Source organism: Mustela erminea, chromosome 18 (genome assembly GCF_009829155.1).
Source record: "Mustela erminea isolate mMusErm1 chromosome 18, mMusErm1.Pri, whole genome shotgun sequence".
Taxonomy (NCBI): Eukaryota; Metazoa; Chordata; class Mammalia; order Carnivora; family Mustelidae; genus Mustela; species Mustela erminea.
The window spans coordinates 21,884,635-21,907,626 of NC_045631.1; the positions used below are offsets into that span (position 1 = coordinate 21,884,635).

General features: G+C 36.8%; 1 protein-coding gene across 6 annotated transcripts; it reads left to right on the top strand.

Moving 5' to 3' along the window:
* Positions 1 to 882: 882 nt before the first annotated feature.
* Positions 883 to 19,649, top strand: ZNF207 (zinc finger protein 207). 6 transcript variants are annotated; one of them, XM_032321574.1, is made up of 12 exons: positions 883 to 1,079; positions 2,570 to 2,696; positions 7,013 to 7,151; positions 8,720 to 8,890; positions 9,025 to 9,100; positions 9,600 to 9,647; positions 10,957 to 11,027; positions 13,275 to 13,432; positions 14,613 to 14,705; positions 15,704 to 15,946; positions 16,535 to 16,694; positions 16,855 to 19,649. In XM_032321574.1, the coding sequence occupies exons 1-12, from the start codon at positions 1,039 to 1,041 to the stop codon at positions 17,013 to 17,015; spliced, it is 1,488 nt and encodes a 495-aa protein (XP_032177465.1). In that variant the 5' UTR covers positions 883 to 1,038; the 3' UTR covers positions 17,016 to 19,649. The 6 variants fall into 6 exon arrangements, with proteins under 6 accessions (XP_032177465.1, XP_032177466.1, XP_032177469.1 ...); XM_032321575.1 differs by having other exon boundaries at positions 8,723 to 8,890; XM_032321578.1 differs by lacking the exon at positions 9,600 to 9,647 and having other exon boundaries at positions 8,723 to 8,890.
* The last annotated feature ends 3,343 nt before the right edge of the window (positions 19,650 to 22,992 follow it).

A 22,992-nucleotide genomic window follows, 5' to 3' on the forward strand; every position in this document is an offset into this window, starting at 1 on the left:
TGAATCACTCCTGACATTATGCATTTGTCTGTTTCCTCTACTAGAGCGTCAGCTTGCGCACCGCTCAAAGTCTCCTTCGGAGGTACTGAGGGTTAGGACTTACTTTTTCTTTGAGGGTGACTGCGTGGGGTGGGGGTGGGGGGACACACAAAGACACAGTTCAACCCGTAACATTGTGCTGTGAACACGGTTTTCCTTCTTCCCTTCCAGCCTAGATTCCTTCTTTTTCCCTCCTCCCTAGGATTCTCTTGCCACCAACCAGCCCCATCACTAGGAGCTCCAGCCCCAACACCATCAGCGTATTTCAGGCGCTCAGGCTCAAAGACTTGCGCTTTTTGCTCCTTCAAAGAGACTCTCTCTCTTCCACTTCCCTTGCTCCCACGGAGCCTTCAGAAAACCTTTCTTGACACCCCAATGACCGCTAAGACCCTTGTTAGTGCTCCCCTCCGGAGGTCTGCAGCACCTTGTCACCCATCTGTGAATTACAAGGCAGAGACTGACACTTTTTTAACAAAATATGTGACAAGCAAACGCCCAACACTTACTACAGGAAGGATTAATTCGAGCAATGAGACAATGAAAAGTTGGGCGTTCTTTCAGTATTTTTTATTTGTAGTCTGTCCTTAATTACAATAATAATTCTTTCAGTCCCCCCCCCCCCCCCCCCCCCCCTTCAATTACGAGTGTCTCGGCGTACCTCCGTAGCCAGCTCTCTCACAAAAGAACCGGAAGGATCAGCAAACACAAGCAACGAGGCCCGGGACAACTTAAACCAACAAGATGGCGGCTGCACCTCAGCCGCCACGAGTCTCCACCCACTCAGGGAGGTGGCCTGCGTCATGTGACCCTACACTGCCTGGCACCGCCTCCGGCCGCAGAGCCTGACGGGAGCAGAGCGGCGAACGAGGGCGTCGGCCATTTTGTGTCTGTTTCCTGTGGGACGCGGTGGTGGCCGTTGGGTCGGGAGAGTGAGCGGTATTTGCCTCGTTTTTCTTGCTTGTTTTTCCCCCCCTTATACTTTGTCGGTAGAGCGCGGTTATGGGTCGCAAGAAGAAGAAGCAGCTGAAGCCGTGGTGCTGATATCCTTTACCGGTTTTGAGTCGAGGCCGAGCGGGGGCGCCGGTTGGCGGTGACTGGGACTGGGCGGCCTTGCTCAGGCCTGTGGCGGAGAGTGTCTGGGATCTAGGCCTCGAGGTGGGTGGCTGGATGGCCCGGAGCCGGATTTGGGAATACTTCGCAGAAAATGAAGTTCCTAGGGCGACAGGCTCTCTGGCAGTTGGGGGTCGTGGGACTCCGTGACTCAGGAGGTTCTTGATTTGGTGCGCTCGTGGACCCAACCGCTGGGAGGCGGCTTGGACCCCTCCACCAAGGACAGTGTTCCCTAAGGCTGTTGGGCCACACTCCGTTGTTTTGGTGACGATTCAACAAAGGGACTTTCTTCGAGTATAATACGCCGATTGAGTCTATGGAAGATTAGGGGAGAGCTTCGGAGTCTCTCACCCACTTTTCCCGTTTTATTGTAGATTCGATGGCTTAGTAAAGGCTTGTGTTCGTCAACCCCGGTTTCGAAACACCCCCCTCCCCTCCCCCTTTTTTTTGACCGGGGTTTGGGGGAACTAGTTTCCGCGTCTCACCCACTGGCGCCTTAATCTTCAAGAAGCGTTCTCTTAGAGGGTGGAGTTTTTCGTCTGTTACCTGGCTTTATAAGTCTTAAAAAAAAAAAAGCTTCCTATTGCTTACTAAAACGTGGCGTATTTTTAAATACTTTTTCCGGAAACGCTAGTACACTTTACGATGAAATTGGTTTTGCTTAACTGTTTTGTACTAAAAAACGATCTGTTACAAAATTGCGTTTATTTCCATGCTAATTGGAAGATGGTCACTAATTTTCTTAAATATGCATTTAGGAAAATCTGACGAGTGAGATAAAAATTCTCAGTCTTATTAATGTGATTTGTGAGTTTAAATACACTCTATGGCAACATAAATTTAGAAGGAGTTGCAAACAACTTCATAGGGATATGTTCTTATTCGTTATGAGCTTATTTTTGGATCTAAATAGTATATTCTCAAATTCCAGATATTAAGTAGATTTTTAATATTTCAGTTATTTTTGTTCGTCTACTTAATGATTTCTATTTTGAAATTCAGTCCCGTCATAAACTTGGGTTGGGTTTTTTTTTTTTTTTTTTTTTTTTTACATTGAACTGTCCAGTCTACAGTGTGCATTTCAAATGTTGAAATAATGAAGAAAAAAGTCATTTTCACTTAAATCTCTTTTAAATGCAAGAATTTGACAAAGTATGTTGCTGATTACTGAGATGTGTTCATTTAGAGGTGGTGGAGAGAGATTATGGATTTCTGGGAAACTTTAAAGAGTAGAAGTACATGGCAAGATAATTCCGAATTATATAGTAAATACCAGAAACAAAGTTTGTATAAATTATATTTTTGGTTTTAGCTGTTTTTACATTTTAATATTCTTCCTCCTGTTCTCTAATGTATGACAGATTTTATTATAAGCAGCGTCAATATTATGCTGGTTTTGTACCTTAACAACATTGATCAGGTATTGTAATAGAGATTTTGATGATGAGAAGATTCTTATACAACACCAAAAAGCAAAACATTTTAAATGCCATATATGTCATAAGAAGTTGTACACAGGACCTGGCTTAGCTATTCATTGCATGCAGGTAAGGATTTATTTTTTCATTTTTTATTTTTTCTAATTTAATTTTTACCCCCTTACTTAAACCATGTGAAAAAGTTTTTTGAATTTCTCTTTGACAGCTGTAGGGTTTTGTTTACTGAGAAAGATCAGATGTGGTTAGTCAGCTTTAAAAAAACACTGTTTTTAGCCATTAAGAAGATAAATAATTGTGTTTTTCAATGTTTAAGGAAAATTTATGTTGCTGATGTTTATTTTTGAATTATTGATAGTATTTCTTATCCTAGGTTAGATTGGTGACAAATTGAGGTCCCAAAGTATCTGTACTTGGGTTAGAGAACAAGGATCAGTTATTTCAATTCTGTGGTCAGTCTGACCAGTTCTAATCCTATGAGAATTAACACATAATTAGCTACCATTACTACTGCCGTTGAAGGATTTGTTATAATATGTTGCCTGAGGATAGGTTTACTTCTTTTATTCCCTGGACCTCTTTTGGAATGGTAACGTTGTGTTTCATTAGATAATTTTTGGGTTTCTTGAGTTTTTTCACTGCTAGGTAGGGAAAGCTTTGCAATTTATATTTTTAAAGATCTAGTAAGTGCCTTTATGTCTTATTCAACGTTATTTTTTCTACTTTTGCCAATCCTAGAGCTGCCTGAATTTTTGCCTAATTGGACCCTAGAGAGATGAGAGCTGAGCAAATCCTTATTCATTGGAAACTACTGTTGGTAGGAGGCAGGGAGGTAAATTAAAATAAGATGTTGTTTCCCCAAGTTTAAAAATAAGTTTATAAAAAAAAATAAGTTTATATTGATATTTTCCATTCCAATTATATAACTATAACAATAATTTAATATTAATTAAAAAATATTTTAGATTTTGCTACATGCTAGACCCACAGTTTTCCACTGTGGCAATCACTAGTTACATGTGGCTACTTAAAAGACTCCTAGGGGCACCTGGCTGGCCCAATTGATTAAGCACCTGCCTTTGCTCAGGTCATGATCCCCAGGGTCCTGGGATTTCAGTCTCGCATTGGGCTCCCTGCTCAGTGGTGAGCCTGCTGCTCCTCCCCCTGCTTTCTTGCTCTCTATCTCTGAAATAAGCCTTTTTTTTTTTTTAAGGGGTAATTTAAAAATTAAAAATTAATATGTCAGTCATGTTATAGCCACATTTCCAGTGCTCAGTCACGTGTGGCTGGTGGATGACTGTTGTATTGGGTAGTTTCGATACAGAATACTACTATTTCTCACAAAAAGTTCCTGTGAGAGGGTATTGTGTTAGACAGTGTTTTAGGCACTAAGTATACAGCTGTGAAGAAAAAGTCACCATTGTGGAGTTTAGATTCGTGTTGTGGAAGAAAATAAACTGTAAATACTTAGTTTTTCAATGATAAGTGATGGCGAAGACTAAAACTAGGTAGGAGGTATAGGGAGGGCCACAAGATGGAGAGAGGCCTGGATGAGAAACTAACATCTGAACAGAGATCGGAAAGGAAGTGAAAGAGCCATGGAACAGCGAATGAAAGACCCTCACATATAGGAACATACTCCTATATTGAAGGAAGAAGGAAAGAGTAGCAATGTTTTTTATATAGGAGGGCTTACTATAGGACATTTTCTTCAATTCTGAATGAAATGGGAGGATTGAGTAGAAGGAGAGCATGCTGATGCACTTTCTTTTTTTTTTTTTTAAAGAATTGTCCTGGCCAGTAGACTTGAGATTAGACAGGCTGCAGAGTGCAGTGAGAACACTTAGGGTGACTAGAGTATTCCAGGCAAGAGGTGAGGGTGGCAGAGACCAGAATTTGCTGGTGGATTTGATGCAGAGTATAATAAAGTGAGGAGTTACAGATGATCTGAAGGCATTTGATCTGTGAGATACGGGTTACCATGTACTGAGATGTAGAAAGCTGCTGGAAGAATAGGCTTAGAGATGAGGACATCAGGTTGGTGTTAGGTTAATTTTGACAAGGTCTGTTGAATATCCAGATGGAGATGTCCTATAAGGAGTTGGTTGTGTCTACAATCCTGGAGTTCAGAGAGGTGGGAGCTGGAGATAGAAGTTTGGAAGGATACCGTATAAGGACAACTATTTTATTTAACTCATAATATTAGATGTCCTTTTTCCTTAGGGAGTAGAATATAGATAAAAAAGAGGTGCAAGGACTCTACCTTAGGCCACTCCCAGCATTTAAAGGTTGGAAGATTAAAGTAAACCATTCAGGGACATTGAAAGGGTAGGGAATCCAAGAAAATAGTGTCCTGAAAACCAAATGAAATGTTCCAAGGAGTAAGTTATTTAACTGAGTCAAATGCTGGTGGTAGGTCAAGGAAGAAGAGGACTGAGATTGAATGATTTCCTAGAACGATGGGGATGCAAGCTCGATTGGAGTGCTTTCAAAAGAAAAGGAGGTAGAGGGACTCTTTGAAGAGTTGTACTATACAAGAGCAGAAAAATGGAATAGAACTAGAAAGAGATTAGTTGAGAAATTATTTCAGTAACATTTTTAATAGACTAAGTGCTTCTATTTTTGTAGTCCTAGTGTAGTTGCGTAGCAACCTGTGAGATAGGCATGGCAGTTTAATCAGATACAGCCTCCAATTTTATAGGTGGTAAACCTTAGACATTAATAATTTAGTTGGTTCATATCAGTGCTTTCTCTTGTCTTTTCATACCAACTTCTAGGCAGGATTTTAAGAAATTTAATTCTGGCTGGGATATTGTGAGGTAGTTAGGTAAATCATGTTCTTTTTCCTTTCTTAGCAACAGCTTTTGAAATGTTTATTCTTGGCATTATCATTTAGAAGTAGAACAAAGAATAGTTACTGTGTATGTGAATGTAATTTTATTTTGGGGGAAAACATGAATTAATTCATCTACATTTGTCAAGAATAGTAACATTCCAAAAAACTTAGAAAACGGTGATTAAGTTGCTTGTTGAGTAGCTTTATTCATGGATCTTTTCATCACAGTGAGGAACAGTGGTTAAAAATTTATAAAAAATTACAATTTTTGAATTTGATTTTGCATGTTGCTGTTTAAAATCTTTGAGATACATATCTGAGAAGAAAATACTTAGCTTTCTTGGGGTATCTGGATGGCTCCGTGGGTTAAAGCCTCTGCTTTTGGCTCGGGTCATGGTCCCAGGTCCTGGGATCGAGCCCCGAATCTGGCTCCCTGCTCAGCGGGGACCCTGCTTCCTCCTCTCTCTCTGCCTCTCTGCCTTCTTGTGACCTCTGTCTGTTAAATAAAAAAATAAATAAAATCTTAAAAAAAAAAAATACTTAGCTTCCTTGACCTTCCTTACCTTTCTTTTCTTACATGAAAGTGTCTTGGGAGGAAAGGAAAATTGAGTATGGACAAGTATGTCCAAGTCATTATTAACCTAAATCAGGGATTCTCAAGCTTTTGAGCATGCCTCAGAATCACCTGGAGGGCTTGTTAAAGCACACATTGCCAGCCTTACCCAGGAGTTTCTGATGGGATAGAGAGTATACTGAGAATTTGTGTTTCTGATAAGTTTTCAGGTGATGCTGATAGTCTGGGCAAGAATACGTTGACATTTTTTAGCCTAAGTGAATGCAAGTGGCTTGAAGAAACTGAGACTGACAGGAATTTTACCATACTGGCAAGAGAGACCCATGTTTGAGGGTTGGAAACATCTGTTCTAGCAAAAACCATAGTGGAAAAAAATTGTAGATTTCCAGTGTTTTATAATAGCACTTCCTCCTTTTTGTGATCTACCAAATAAGTTTAGGATAATGACGGGATCACTGCTGTGCAGTGTTAAGTGTCTCAGGTAACACCTTAGTTACGGGTAATGCTAACTGTAAATGTCACTTTTATAATTCGTAACTACAGGCTTGTCTCAAGATCCATTCTTGGAAATTTTAATTCTTGATAAAAGAGGACTGTTTCCTATAAGTTTTATTTGTCAGACTTGAAACTTCTCTGATTTGAGTGGAATTACTAGTTCATTGCTGATACTTCAAGCAAGTAAGATTACATAGTAAGCTTAAATTAATATTTATTGAGTCCTTACTATGTGTTAGACGTCCTGCCAAGTGATAATTTATATTCATTGTGTTTTATTTAATCCTAAAAATGATCCTAGGTGTGTTAGGTACTATGGGTGGAGTAATCTTAAATGATTTGCCTAATCTACATACCTAGTTAGTGAGCAGCAAAACAGGATTGAGTCCATCCAGATAGTCTCACTATAGAGCCAGTTATGCTTAACCATTATAGTGAGTGTTTGCTAAGTAATTTCAGATTACTCTTAAAGGACTTTATGAGCACTTTAGTCTATCTAATGGAAGTTTGTTTTAATGTTAGGTGCATAAAGAGACAATAGATGCTGTACCAAATGCAATACCTGGGAGAACAGACATTGAATTGGAAATATATGGTATGGAAGGTATTCCAGAAAAAGATATGGATGAAAGAAGACGACTTCTTGAACAGAAAACACAAGGTAAATGCTGAGATCTTTGTTTTTTCTTAATTGAGCTTCACTAATGAGAGTATTAATAATTTGACATACAGAGTTAATAGTGGATGTTAGATTTATTCAAAACTCCCAATTTTGAGTTTTATTTCTTATGTCTTAATGTTTGAAGTTGTGTATTTGATTTGTATATATGTGAATACAGGTGGAATTAGCAAGTGTTGAGATTTTTTTTTTTTTTTAAAGATTTTATTTATTTATTCGACAGAGAGAGATCACAAGTAGGCAGAGAGAGAGAGGAGGAAGCAGGCTCCCTGCTGAGCAGAGAGCCTGATGTGGGACTCGATCCCAGGACCCTGAGATCATGACCTGAGCCGAAGGCAGCGGCTTAACCCACTGAGCCACCCAGGCGCCCCAAGTGTAGAGATTTTTGAAAACAAAGATTGCTTGTTACGATTTGATTGTATAAGTACTAATAGTAAAATATTTTTTTAGTGCTGTTATTTGTCTTGGAATTTGTGATCATTATCCAGATAGTGGAAGTTATTAACCACCTATGAAATTCCTTTATTTTTAAGATTTTATTTATTGTGAGAGATCACGTTCAGGCAAGGGGAGGGGCAGAGGGGAAGAGAGAGGGAATCTCAGGCAGACTCTGTGTTAACCACCCTGGCTTGATCTCACAATCCTGAGATTGTCACCTGAGCTGAAACTAAGAGTTGGATGTTTACTTGATTGAGCTACAGTCACCTCTTTTACTTTATGTCTTTAAGGTTTACCATTTATTTTTGAGAGGGAGGAAGAGAGAGAGTGAGCAAAGCTGGTGGGGAGCAGAGGAAGAGAGAATCTCGACTCTTCACTGAGTGGGGAGCCTACACTTGGGGCTCAGTCCCAGGACCCTGGGATCATGACCTCAGCTGAAACAGTCAGACTCTCAGTTGAGCGAGCCACCATGCGGGATCCCCATGAGTTTTTTCATTTGTTTGTTTTTATTAAGTGAGCTCTGCACCCGATGTGGAGCTTGATTGCAAGACCCCAAGTTCTAGAGTCACATATTCTACTTACAGGTGCCAGCCAGGTGCCCTGAAACTTTGTTTTAAGAAGCATTGAGGAGAGGTCACACCTCTTTGTTATAGTTTATCTTTATGGATGGAATAGAAAGTAATTTTTTTAAATAAAACTGATTTAGGAAAAATACTTTTACCTGTCATAGAATAGGGAAGGTATGTTAACCTTCTTATTTAACGTGGATTGGAAACCAATTTGAAGAGTAAAAACAGTATTGTGGGTTTTTTTTTTTTTTGTAAGAAAAATCTCATGAGCTAATTGGATTGAAATAATAATTATTATTTTTAAAAGATATTTTTTGAGAGACAGCAAGCAGGAGGGGCAGAGGGAGAAGCAGACTTCCTTCTGAGCAGGAAGCCGGATGCGGCCAGGACCTTGGGATTATGACCTGAGCTGAAGGCAGACTCTTAATGGACCAAGCCACCCAGCTGCCCTTAAATTATTTTTTTAAATGTTGAATGTCAGACATGCTGAGTTTTTCTTTTTTTTTTTACTTTATGGGAAAAACTAATTAAAACTTTTTTTAGCAGAGAGTCAAAAAAAGAAGCAACAAGATGATTCTGATGAATATGATGATGATGACTCTGCAGCTTCAACTTCATTTCAGCCACAGCCTGTTCAACCTCAACAAGGCTATATCCCTCCAATGGCACAGCCAGGACTGCCACCAGTTCCGGGAGCCCCAGGAATGCCTCCAGGTATTACATAAGATTTCTTAAAATTAGCATTTTAAGGAAGGACTTTATGGATGTAATGTAGAAGTATTAAAATCTTTCTCTTACCATTTCAGTATTTGTGATTTTTTTATTGTTGTTGAAATTCTTATTTATAGGCATACCTCCATTAATGCCAGGTGTTCCTCCTCTGATGCCAGGAATGCCACCAGTTATGCCAGGCATGCCACCTGGGTAAGAGAACTTTTAATTGACTTGTGGGCTTATGCCTAGTAATGATCTTTTTCAGCTTGGGTGTTATATGAATTTTAAAATGTTACTCCCCCCCCCCCCCAAAAGGTATGGGCTCCATAAATACTAAACTAGTCAAATAAAGGGGTCTACCAATCAATTAAAGGAATATAGATTTGTCTCTGAAGAGAATCGATTTTTGGGTTTTAGGATGTCTGTAGGCAGCCATCTGCTTCAATTGCATCTGATGTAATTAAAGTAGTTGGTTGTAGATTTGTATTTCTAAGATTCAGAACTGTCCATGACACTTTGTAGTTGTGACAAGAAGCAAACTCTGTAAATGATTTTATTTGTCAAATCATCAAGAACTAAAATGAATATGAGGTGCTCGTGCCTATCACTTTTACTTGAATATTGTTGGATGTGAGAGGTATACAATACACTTTCCCACTGTATTTTGAAAATCACAGTTAGATTTTGATTTTGTCATACATTTTCACAGATTGCATCATCAGAGAAAATACACCCAGTCATTTTGCGGTGAAAACATGTAAGCATCTCATTCATAATGTAATTCAGGAGGTATAATCATAATGTCATTTTTTTTATGTGTTTAATGGTATCTATTCAATTGACTTCAGAAATATTCTAACCTTCCTCACTAAAACTTCTAAAATGTGCAAGCTGGTTGACACAGATCTCTTAATGGAGGGAAATAAAACATCTGTGAGGAAATTGTAATAGACCCATATAAAAAGCATTTTTTAAATGTAGCTCTTTTTCCCCAAACTGCTAAAGTAATGGAATTTAGTTTAAAAAAAGGGAGGGGCGCTGTTAGTTAAGAAAGAATAGATACTCTTTTCAAAAATTACATGCTTTGTTATTATGGAAGTAATTCAGTTTTCTTACAATGAAATCTGTATAAAGAAATTTACTTTTTGATAAAGTTCTCATTTAAGAATTCACAAACTTGGAATTGTTTTAAGTGAATTGCATATTGTTATGTGAAGGTGAGCTCTTTTAGGGGAAAGAAAATAAATGTGGGTTATGTTTTTAAGTCATGGTTTAGTGTTAGGTAGCTATTACAAATAGAAATTAGGCAATTGTGTGAGTTTACTTTTGACTCTCTTTAATTTTAGTGGTAGTGTTTTTGGGGTTTTTTTTTTTTGTGACCCTCCAAAAGAAAAAAAGAAATCTTCACTCCACAGTGTACATTCAATATTTTTCCTTTTGAAAAATCTGATGACTCCAAAATAATTTTTTTTTTTTTTTAAGATTTTATTTATTTATTTGACAGAGAGAGATCACAAGTAGGCAGAGAGGCAGGCAGAGAGAGAGAGAGGAGGAAACAGGCTCCCTGCTGAGCAGAGAGCCCGATGTGGGACTCGATCTCAACACCCTGAGATCATGACCTGAGCCGAAGGCAGCGGCTTAACCCACTGAGCCACCCAGGCGCCCTCCAAAATAATTTTTTAAAATTTACATTCTGTATGGATATTTTCAAGTGAGACAAAAGGTGATTTTGATTTCTAATTACACATATTTTAGATGAGGCCTCTTTTATATATTAAGGAGGGTATAATTGTTTTTAGTGACTTTAAATGTATGAAAATGATTTGTCAGCAAAGACTGTTTTTTTTTTCCTTATTTTACTGGCAAACCCAAGAATTTGCTGGGTTTTAGAGGGTTTATTTTGATAGAATTGTTTTAGTGTTGTATATTCTTTCAGCTTGATTTATTTCAGTATTAAAGGTCAAATTCAAGTCTTATCTGTTGTTTCAGGCTTTAGCCAAAATATTTTCTGATGTTTTATACTATTAATTAACTTGGTTTGTTTCTTAAAATTTGCTTTCTAATAGAATGATGCCAATGGGTGGAATGATGCCACCTGGACCAGGAATACCACCTCTGATGCCTGGTATGCCGCCAGGTATGAAACGTAGATGGTTTCCTTTTAATATGATTGGCATGCTTTATTTTTCTCTTTTGAAGAATAGGTTTGTGGATTTTAGTGCAGTTGTAATTTATAATTACCATTGTTTGCTGATTTCACTTTGAAATTACTTGGAGAAGTGTTGGAATGGACCATGGCGGTTTTTTGAGTCTTGAAATGGATAATACATAGGTTTCAAAGCGCTCAGAATGAGTCACAGAACCTTTGTACCAAAGCTCATAATACCTAAGATGTGTTGAATTTGTGGGTTTGTTGTTGTTTTAAAGATTTTATTCATTTGAGAGAGAGAGCATATAAGCAGGGGGAATAGCAGAGGGAGAGGGAGAAGTGGGCTCCCTGCCAAGCAGGGAGCCTGACGTGGGGCTCGATCCCAGGGCCCTGGGATCATGACCCGAGCTGAAGGGAGGCGCTTAACGGACTGAGCCACCCAGGCGCCCTGAGGGGTAGTATTTGTTAGGAATATTATAGATGAATAATGGAGACTTTTGGCAAGTAATGGAGAAACCTGTCATGCCATATTTTAAAAATGTAGTCATTTATTGTCTCACTCAACAGAAAGAAAAGTGGTGGCTTCAGTGGCTGGTGATACCAAGAACCCATGTGTTTTTAAATATTCTTCTTTGCTAACCTTTTTTGCAGTCCACAGCAGCTTTATTGATAGTTGTAAAAGGAACAGGAAAAATAAGGCAGCAGTAAAATTTGCATCATTACCAGTGCAACCATTAATTTATAGACCGTAGTTCCACATATGTTATTTCTGAGATACTTAGGCAAAGTTATGTTGAGGAAGTTTGAAGAATGCACTCATGATGGATTTTAGGAAATTTTATTTCTGTCTCTTTTTTTTTTTTTTTTTAAGATTTTATTTATTTTTTTTGACATAGATCACAAGCAGAGAGAGAGGAAGGAGGCTCCCCGCTGAGCAAAGAGCCTGATGTGGGGCTCGACCCCCGGACCCTGGGATCATGACCTGAGTTGAAGGCAGAGGCTTTAACCCACTGAGCCACCCAGGCGCCCCAGGAAATTTTATTTCAAGTGCTTAAAGGAGAGGCGCCTGGCTGTCTCAGTCAGTAGAGCATGCAGCCAGTTTTTGATCTCAAGTTTTAATCTTGAGCCCTGTATTGGCTGTAGAATTTACTTAAGAAAAATAAAATCTTTAAATAAAGTGTTTTCAGGGACAACTTAGTTTTCTAGAAAATTTTTTGTGAGTATATGACCTATCAGTGTTTTTACAGTAATTTGAATTTGAGTTCAGAGAGTATCCAGCTGTTGGATGATTGCAGTAATTCTCTTTTGTGTTTCAAAAAGTTAGCCAAATCAGTAATATTAGTAAGCTTAATTGCTACTTTCTGCATATATAGAATCTCCGGTATTATCTTTTACTTCCTGGAGTTCTGAAATACCCAAAGGAATAGAAAGGTTGAGGCAAATGCCTAGGTTACTCAAGACTTCATTGAATTGACCAGTTTATCAGTAATTTTGTAGTAGAGAAGCGTTATTTATTTATTTATTCTTATTTTTCAAGATTTTATTGATTTGGGGGAGAGGGAGAAGGAAACCCTCTCTCTCTTTTTTTTTTTTTTTTTTTTAAGGAAACCCTCTCTTGAGTGGGGAACCTGATCTGGGGCTGGATTTTAGGACCCTGAGATCAGGACCTGAGCTGAAGGCAGATACTCAACTGACCAAGCCACCCAGGCGCCCCTTGATTTTATTTTTTATTTTTTTAGAGAGACCCCATGAGTCTGGGAGAGTAGAGGGAGAGGGAAAGAGAATCTCAAGCAGACTCCACACCCAGCATGGATCTTTATACGGGGCTTGATCCCATGATCTGAACTGAAATAAGAGTCAAGAGGCCCAACCAACTGAGCCACCTAGGCGCCCCTAGAAGCTTTTTTTTTTTTTTTAAGATTATTTATTTATTTACTTGACACAGAGAGAGAAAGAGAGAGAGAGAGATCACAAGTAGGCAGAGAGGCAGGCAGAGAGAGGGGAGAAGCAGACTCCTCGCTGAGCAGAGAGCCTGATGTGGGGCTCCATCCCTGGACCCTGGGATCATGACCTGAGCCGAAGGCAGAGGCTTAACCAACTGAGCCACCCAGGCGCCCCACCGCCCCCCAGAAGCATTTTTAATATGGTATATTTTAACAGAGTTTTGGTAAAAAAATTTTTTCTGAACTTAAATGTTTTGACATGGCCTGTCTTCCCAACATTTCTTCTCTGTAGGTATGCCCCCTCCTGTTCCCCGTCCTGGAATTCCTCCAATGACTCAGGCACAGGCTGTTTCAGCGCCAGGCATTCTTAATAGACCACCTGCACCAACAGCAACAGTTCCTGCTCCACAGCCTCCTGTTACTAAGCCTCTTTTCCCCAGTGCTGGGCAGGTAAGGTGAAATTCCTGAAAAGGAGTGCACTTAGGTTTAAAGGTAAAGTGTAGTTGTTTATAGAAATTCTTGAGATTGTCATTAGGCTTGTTTTTTGTTTCTAATCTTTTTAATATAATTTATTAAATAAAGAGAAGTGTCCTGTTCTCTTCCATGTTTGCACACATTGACTAGAGCCAGATAATGTAGTATGCTAATAATTTTTTCATAGCTTATGAACTCTGGTTATTCTTAGCTTTAGACAGAAATGAAAGCTTTAATTTCTGGGTACTTAAATACTTGATAATGTTTAGAGGTCCTCTTATGTCCTCTTGAACTATGAGTGGAATGAAACCAGAGTCAAAGGAGAAAATCCTAAGACCTTAGCAAATCATTTGTTGGACTCTTAGAACAGTGAGAAATGACAATGCTACACTTTTGCAGGAGGGGCATCATTTGACCTAGTTAGACTTAATCTTTCCCACTGAACTTGTGTTTTTTTAGAACTCAGAAACTAAAGATGTTTTTGGTTTTTTGATATATATTTACATACATAAGCATATATATATAGAATGTGTGTAATGGTTGTTACTTTCTCTATTTTTTTCCCTAGTTAAATTCAAAGTTAAATAGAAATATTTAATTGATTCAGAATTAAGATCAGGATGTGTGTTATTTTTCACTTTAACATTATCCCTTAGAGGTTTTTTCCCTCAATTTTTTTCTGTTTATAGTTGACGAAAATAAAAGCTTTACTTTTAAAGTCCTCTGTAAGCATATATCTTGTGTTTTTGAGGTGGGTGGGGATTTTATTTACTGAGAAATGTCAAGCTTTTGGTAAAGATCTTGTGGAGTCATTGATAGAGAATTGGAATGAAGTGTCTGTAGTAATGCATCTTTATTCTCGATTGAAGGTATCATTTTTCAAAATCACAGTGCAAAAACACATCCCAGTTTTAGGAAAGGAACTGGTTAACTAGGTTTATTGGTGTAGAATTAAAAAAAATTTTTTTTGAGGCTCATACTGTCACTTTGTTTATTGTAAATGCATTAACTGCCTGCCTCTTGAAATAAGTCAGATTTGATTGCATTATATTTTGCATTTATAAAAATGCAATCTAATACTAAAAGTCTACCACATGGCTTATTTTCACCCATTTGTTTGGAGACTTTTCATTGTTTCCTTTCTTTTATGCTACAGATGGGGACACCTGTAACAAGCTCAAGTACAGCTTCATCCAATTCAGAAAGTCTGTCTGCATCTTCTAAAGCTCTGTTTCCTAGCACAGCACAAGTACGCAGGAAGTTGCAGTTTAAAATTGTTAAATGGCTTTATAAACTTAACCCTTTGGACCCTACTTTAAAACTAAATCTTTTCCCCCAAAAAATACACTATGTTTAATTTTTTTAAAGTTAATGGTACAAAAATCAATGGTATTTCAAAATTTGAACTCATACTAATAGAAAAAAATGTACTCCAAACTCCTATGGTTCTAAAGGGTTAAAATTAAGCATGTAAGCAGTAAATGCGTTATAGTAGCCACTGGTTAGCCTGATGCATGATTAAGCTTTTTTGATTTATGCTATTGAATCTAATGCATCACATACAATGTAAGGAAATATAGTACTCTGCATTTGGTTCTAAAGTTGGCCTAGTGTTCATGTTTCAGATGTTTGGAATTATGAAAAGTAACACATTTATTACTGGTAACTTTATGCTTAAAAGATCCTACTAAGCCCTTTTGTCCATGGTAATCACCTAGCCATTGTTAATTGGGAGGACACTGTATTATCTGTATAAAGAGATCTCTGAAGGGACATCTTTAATGTGTCACCACTGATACTGTTTATGCTCTGCTTAGTAACTAAATTTATTTGTATTTTGTAATTTCTTTTTTTTTTTTTTTTTGAGGTGCTTGTAGATTGATTGAACAACTAATTTAGAATAGGGTAGAACACAATATTCCAATACAATGTAGTTCATTAGTTTGAAATAAATACAAAGCTTTGTAAAGCAAGTAAATTTTGGTGATAAAGGTAGATAATATCTTTGAAGTTATATGCAGTCTTGTTTCCACTGCTGAGTCTTGGATGTGACTTGGACTCCAGGGTCTTTTGATATTTTTACATATTATCTTGATGTTTTGGCATTTTAATTATGTTAACTTTGTTTTAATTTCATTTAAAGTTTGGTCCTTTATTGAATGTTAGTATCTCACTTTTAGGTTAACTATAATAGATATATTCAGCTTGGGTTTTGAAGTTTCCTTAATGAAAGATTGTGTTTTCCAGGCTCAGGCAGCTGTCCAAGGACCTGTTGGTACAGATTTCAAGCCCTTAAATAGTACCCCTGCAACAACTACAGAACCCCCAAAACCTACATTCCCTGCTTATACACAGTCTACAGCTTCAACCACTAGTACAACAAATAGCACTGCAGCTAAACCAGCGGCTTCAATAACAAGTAAGCCTGCTACACTTACGACAACCAGTGCAACCAGTAAGTTGATCCACCCAGATGAGGATATATCACTGGTAAGTTTTTTACAGGTTTTTACTGGCATAGTTTGAATACCGTTGTAGTAACGATTCCTCTTAAAGTATTAATTTGTACACCAGTGCTTTTGTAATCTGATCTAATGCTTACTGTGTGGTTTTCATTCTGGTTTTTTAAGAACCACAAAATAAAGTGAATATTGCGTGTTTTGATCTTAGACACACGCTTTTCCCTACACCCAGACTATATTTAAAAGAAGACAGTAAGTTGGGTTCTTAACTCTGAAAAATCATTTCGGTTACACATAAATTTGTAAATGATGAAATGGATAAGTGTGAGGTAGGACCTTTAAAGCTTATCCACTTTCTTCACTAGAGATTTTCTTACGTAGGCAGTATTTAATTCCTGGAAAGTTATTAGCCATTTTTCAAATATAAAAATAGGTGAGGTTTTCTTGAGGTATTGAGATTTTAAGCAGTTGGACTGGTTTGTGGAGCAAAAGTAATGGTTGGGAAATAAGGGTACATTTTTACAAAGTTACTCTGTAATATTTTGGGTGATTATCTTTTATGATTAATGACTCTCTGTATTCAAATCTTTAACATTGTGATCATATTTATTTGTAGGAAGAGAGAAGGGCACAGTTACCTAAATATCAACGTAATCTTCCTCGACCAGGACAGGCTCCCATTGGTAATCCACCAGTTGGACCTATTGGAGGTATGATGCCACCACAGCCAGGCATCCCACAGCAACAAGGAATGAGACCCCCAATGCCGCCTCATGGTATTTTTTTTTACATTCATTGTGTTTATGTTTATTGTATTTACTGTATTAAGTGGATTTTCTGAGTATACACAAATTTATTTGCAGAATACATTGCATTTAACAGCATAATGCACAGACCAACTCAATCTATTTTTTGTGTTTTAAATCTGTTTTTTAGGTCAGTATGGTGGTCATCATCAAGGCATGCCAGGTTACCTTCCTGGTGCTATGCCACCATATGGGCAGGGACCGCCAATGGTGCCCCCTTACCAAGGTGGGCCTCCTCGACCTCCGATGGGAATGAGACCTCCTGTAATGTCGCAAGGTGGCCGTTACTGATCTTACTTCATCCAGTCTAATAGGTTTGGAGATTAAACCTTTTCTCAACTTGTGCTGTTTATATAGCCAAGCTTCCGTCAATAAGGCTTCATTGTGACTTTAACAAACATTATCTTCCCACATACCAGGAACTATTGGACATTTATTTTACATGGGAAAAATTATTTGGAATAATAAAGCAGGAACTTTTCCTGAAGTTGCAATTTATACTGTATGGCTTCTTTTTCATGTTTCATCTAGGTTTTTAGAAGTGAAGTATAGTAAATTTGGTTCGTTATATTGTGAAGGCGCTGGAATTACATGAACATACCACCTTAATAAAGGCAAGTTCTGTAAGCTTACATTGCTATTTGTAAAGTTATGCCTTCACAGCATTTCAGATGCTGTTGGACTTCACGTCCCCAACCTAGCTTGGTGAGGGCTGTAACTGTTTCCGAGACCTGTACATTGGAAGTCTGAATGTATAACAATATTTAATGTATTTAGAGTTCCTCATGTTGCAGGGTTTAAGAAATCTGACCCACCAAGGTCATGTGACTTTTCTGTATTGTTAAACTTCATTGTAATAAAATGAGAGAAAAACTTACGCCTTTTTATTCATAACCCAGCTGTGGACCACTGCCTGAAAGGTTTGTACAGATGCATGCCACAGTAGATGTCCACATAATAAAATTCATAGTTACCAATGCAGTTTTGATATATCTTTGGATTCTGTCTTTGAATTATAGGTTGTTCCTTAGCTGCATGTTTAAAAACTGGACAATATATATAGAATTGTATGTTAGTGCTTAAGTTGAGAGAAAAACTTCAATACATATGAGTCATTACATAGTGGATATGAAATCTTTATATTGTGTCACCTTTCCATGCCCTTGGTGTCACTACATGTTAGATGTCTTAGATATTTAAAATGTAAACCTTAGTATTTCCTCTTCACTGCTGATGAAGTTTAGAGCCTAGTGCCAGACCCATTCATTTCCCTCTGATCATTTTTGAGACTGCAGTACTGCGTGGACCTCAGAAGCTTTTCAGGTGCAGACTTCTAGAAGCTTAGGTGCATGCAGTAATAGCTTTTTGCTGTTAATGGATTAGAATCTTTTCTGAGTGTAATGCCAAAATAAGTGTACCTCTGTTAGGATGGCTAACAGATGGATTCAAAATTTTATTTTATGTTCCTGGAAAATTACATTATTTCTTTGATTAAGATGACTATCTTCTGTTATTATAAAGCCTAAATGGCTTTCCTGTTAACCTTTTCATTCTTGGAAATTTGAATGTTACTGTGTCCTGTGAAGTTTTCTGTAGAGGTGACACTGCTGTTAGTGTTTTGTGTTGCAAGTCTCCTACAATAATAGCTCTTGTTAACCTTTTTTTGGCATCCATTTTTTTAATCTTTATTTTTGCAAGGTACTTTTATGATTAAGTATCAGATGATCTACACAAAGCATGATTATTAATGAACTCAAGTTGAGTTTTTCTCAACGTAAAGTTAAGATTTGTAGAAAATGGTAATTTTTTATAACCTACATGTGAAGGTGTAGATAATGATATGAAATCTGAGTTTTTGTTTCCAAAAAAGTTTTAACCTTGTAAGAAAACACTGAAAATTTTCAGTCATAAAAGAGTTGGTATTTAAGTGACAAGTAAAAGTCATTCATTCATTTAAACAAAACATTCAGCTATTTACAACGCTGAGTGCTGTTTTTATTCAGATATTTTGGTCCAGTGAAATGTTTTATAGCTCTTTTCTTGTACCATTGAGGTTCAGAAAACTCCATAGCTTGAAAAGACAACATCTCTGTATCATCAGGAATGCGTTTCCTTCTTCCAACAGCTAAGCCCCATGCCACTACCCTTTCCCTCACCAAACACCTGCCTGTTCAAGGAATTTTGGAATTAACTTAGATTTGGCAGCACATTTATCAGACTGCCAAAGAAGACCCTGTGTAAAAATCTGTAAGGTAAAAATGGCATGATTTAATTTAGAATGATTAAATAGGAAAGGAAGTGTTTTCCCAAACCAAATGTGTTGAAAGCATTTCATGTAATATACAGGCTTATCAACAAAGTACAAATGGGTTAGTGATGTTTCAAAACTTATGCAAAGCTTTATTTACATTTTATACAAAGATAACTGATATTTTATATCAAGGTTTGTTTTCTGAAGTCTGAAGGGGAAAAAATTACTTTTAAATAAGTTGTAGAATTTTAATTTTAATTAAAAGTTAATCCAAAGTGTTAATGCATGACACTTAAGCATACTGTCTCCTGTGTTGTGTTAGATATGGCCCAGGTGGTGCCCATTTGGTATATTTAAAGTGTAATTTGTGCATGCATCAGCATAATTAAGCTTCTAGAAAATACGTTTTACCTAACTGCTTCTGGGGTCCATAGTGTGGTTACATCATTAGTACAAATCATGTTGAGATAATAAACTCTTACTTTGACTTATGCTTCCCTAAAATAATAGATGGAGTTGAGTTGAAGTAAACTTCCATTTGCCCTCACTGTAGACATCCTTTAGGACTTGCTATATTCAGGCAGGCATTGTGATTGCCATAATTTAGGAAGTTGTAAAATTAATGGGACTGCCAGCTTTGGCTCTCCCTTAGTCCACTCCTATGTTGCCTTTTTAAAACAACAAAAAAACTAAACTGACGTTTTGTCTGGCACTAGTTTCTATTGTGTATAGATTTTACCTAATGTATGACAGAACAACAGCAGCAGGTGAGGATCAACTTTTGAGTGGCTGCTGGAATTACTGTTTAATTTGAATACTTGTATTTTAGTAATAATTGCACCCATTTATCATTAGGAATGGGGAAAATATTCCTAGTGTACTCCTGTTCCACTGATCAAGTTACATATTGAGCTTAAACTCAGCTTAATTGAACTTAGTTATTTGCGGGGGAGATCCCCAACAAAAATAAGTACGGGTTCAGAGTGGAATTATAGCAGACAGTAGTTTTTTTTTTGTTTTTTTTTGTTTTTTTTTTAAGAAAAAAAAAAAGCTCTTTTTTTCCTTTGCTTGCTTGATCATTGGGATTTTTTTTTTAATGCATGTCTTTTAAATTAATTGGGTAATGTTTTTCTAAAATTAAAATTTTCTTCTTCCTATAGCCCTGCCATAGGACAGGCTGAGGCTGAGTCTCAGTGTTGCCCTGTTCAGTCTGAGGCAAGTGGGATTTATTTTATTCCTTATAGGGGCTTTCACAGCTTTATGGCTGTTGGATATTTATGTCCCCAAACTTGCAGCAAGTTTGGTGAAGGCCCCTAAATTTAATTAAACTTAGGATTTTTATACTCTTTTGGCAGAGAAGGCTCTATATTAATATTCACGTTTGACTGTGGTGTTAATAAACAAAAGTATTTGATATATGTAATTTTATGTAATTTACTTTGTGTTAACAGCCTCAGTAAAGCTGGTATTGCTATATTGCTCTTTATTAGTAAATTAACAAAATTTGACGTTCTTGATTTGGAGGCATGAAATGTTTTGTTCAAATTTTCCACTTTCACTTTTAGGAAAAAGTTACTGGTCATTTTCTCTTCAAACTATTAAATTTAACTTCATGGATAAGTTTGATCATTGGAAATGCTACAGGACACTGAAATCTGCATTCTTAATCCCAAAGTTATGCATTGAACATTAAGGTTGCAGGGTCATGTGGAAATGCTTGTGATTTTTAATATTTTCAAACTTCACCACATTAGAGCAAATGTTAATGTAGAGCCCTTGTGAAGAGTGGGAAGATGGTGTGTGTGTGTGGTATGTATGCATATACACTACACATTTGATTAGATAAAGGGATAATAAAAGAGTTTGGGTATTACAAACCTGTCAGTATGGATAGATTCCTAATTTTCAGGTAGCCAAACTGAAGTTGAATCGTGGTAAACTTAGTACATTGAACTGTGGTTTTGGAACTTTTTTGAGGTTTGTTTTCAACCTTACTGAACAATATTTTTTTATACAATATGCACACTTGAAAAGTATCCACATTTGATTCCAACAAAAATTTGCTTTTATTTGGTGAGAAACGTGGTTATGTGTGTATGTTGTGAAGAGTAAAGAAGGAAATGGAACAGAGGCCAAAACATAAACCTGGATGACTTTTGTTTCTCTCTGTGTTTAAGTAACACATCTGTTCTGTTCAGATTGCATTTTCTTTTGAACAGTAACAACATACAGTACAGTGTTTAGCTAACCTAGGATTGTTTTCAGATGGTTTTAATTCTTGGAAGCATAAGGAAGTACACATTAAATGAATTCCAAATTTTCACCTGTGCAATTAGAACATAAGATTTTCTCTAACTGAATCATGGAAAAAAGATTTTAGTGTTTGAAAAAAATTTTGTCACAACAAAAGAATACATTTATAAACTGTTCGGTAATTATGCCTCTTAAGTCTCCTTAATTGGAGATGTTTTCTGTTGCACCCACCATCCCCCAGTATAGTGAAGCTGCTTGCCCTAATTCTAATAGTAATAGTTGAAAAAATTGAAATAGGCTCTTAAATACTTGACTGCTGGGGGGTTGGAGGGATTTTCTAAGGGTGGCATAATTTGTTGAAGTTAATTTTCTTGATATCTCTGAAGTAGAATGATTTTGAGAATTACATAATTGTCAGGTGTCTGTTACTTCCACTGATAATACTTGGTAAATGAAATGTTGAACTAGCTACTTTACAGAGATAAAATTTTGTTTTGAGTAAACAAAACTTGGACTGGGTAGGGGATAAAAAGTATTTAAAATATAAAAAGTTTGTATAAATCAGGTATGTCTTTTTAAAGAGGCAGTATTTACCTGCCTGATACTAAGTAGGTTTCGTATGTTATTCCAAAACAAGGTTGTTTTTCTCTTACTGTAACTTTTTACGGAGAACTCTTCTAAAAGGAGGGATTGAGTTCTAAAACTATTGACTCTAAGGCAGTTTTGTAAGTAAACATTCCCCCTAGTTACCCTTCTGCTTGCTGTCTCATCAGTTGAATATTAGTGAAGGTTACTTTTTCTGTTTTTTTTTTTAACACTTTATCAGTATTTTGTTTTCTGTCATCTGAATCATTTTAATTAATGACTTTGTTTTTCTAGCACAGAAATCCTCTCACTTCTGTGTGATATGTCTTGGCAAAATGAGAAACAGTTATTTGAATGGTGTTGTATATAGTATTGTGCATATAGTGATTATTCATAATTTTGTGATTAATGTTGAATTTTCAGAACAATACTTTTAATATCTTCCTGTTAGGCATTCCCTGTTAAGGGATCTAAATCACACTAACGTGTAGGAAATGGGGAATGTGGGACTTGAGTTTGAGCTCCCTAATTCTTAAAATATCTCCAACTTTTCCCCAGTATCTTCATGATATTACTTGGCATTTTTGATTAGAAATAATAATATTTGACAGTAGCATTAAAAAATAAGAATAAAGCTCAGAAAAGAATTGCTTTTTCTAAGTGCTATTGTTTCTGCTCTGAGCTGTATATGTTCTTGTTCAATTGGCCATAAAGGGAGGAGCCTTTCATTTTCTTTCTAACTCTGGAAAAATAATAGCTTGAAACTATATTAATTTGAATTTTTAAAGTATGTCTATGTATCCTCAGAGGAAATACCTTTATTCTACTAATAAGCAGGATGTAGAAGTCATATTAAGGTAGAAATTGAAGGCCTAAAGGAGCTCTTCACTGAAGCTAATTGGAACTATTACTATTTGAAGCAAATTGAATCCTGTATAAGTCAAGATTGTTCATGGTTAGGTTCTTTAGAAGGCATATAATCAGATATATTAGAATATGTTTGTGTATATGTTTTAATCTTGATCAAATTAACCACAGAGAAGATACATGTGAGTAAACTTTTTTAATGATTGATAACTTGGACCTCATCCATTAATTTTAAATGCTGTGTAAAGTTGTGTTGTGGCACAGCTTCATTAATGTGCTGTGTGTTTGGGCAGGGGTTTGTGTAATGCTGTG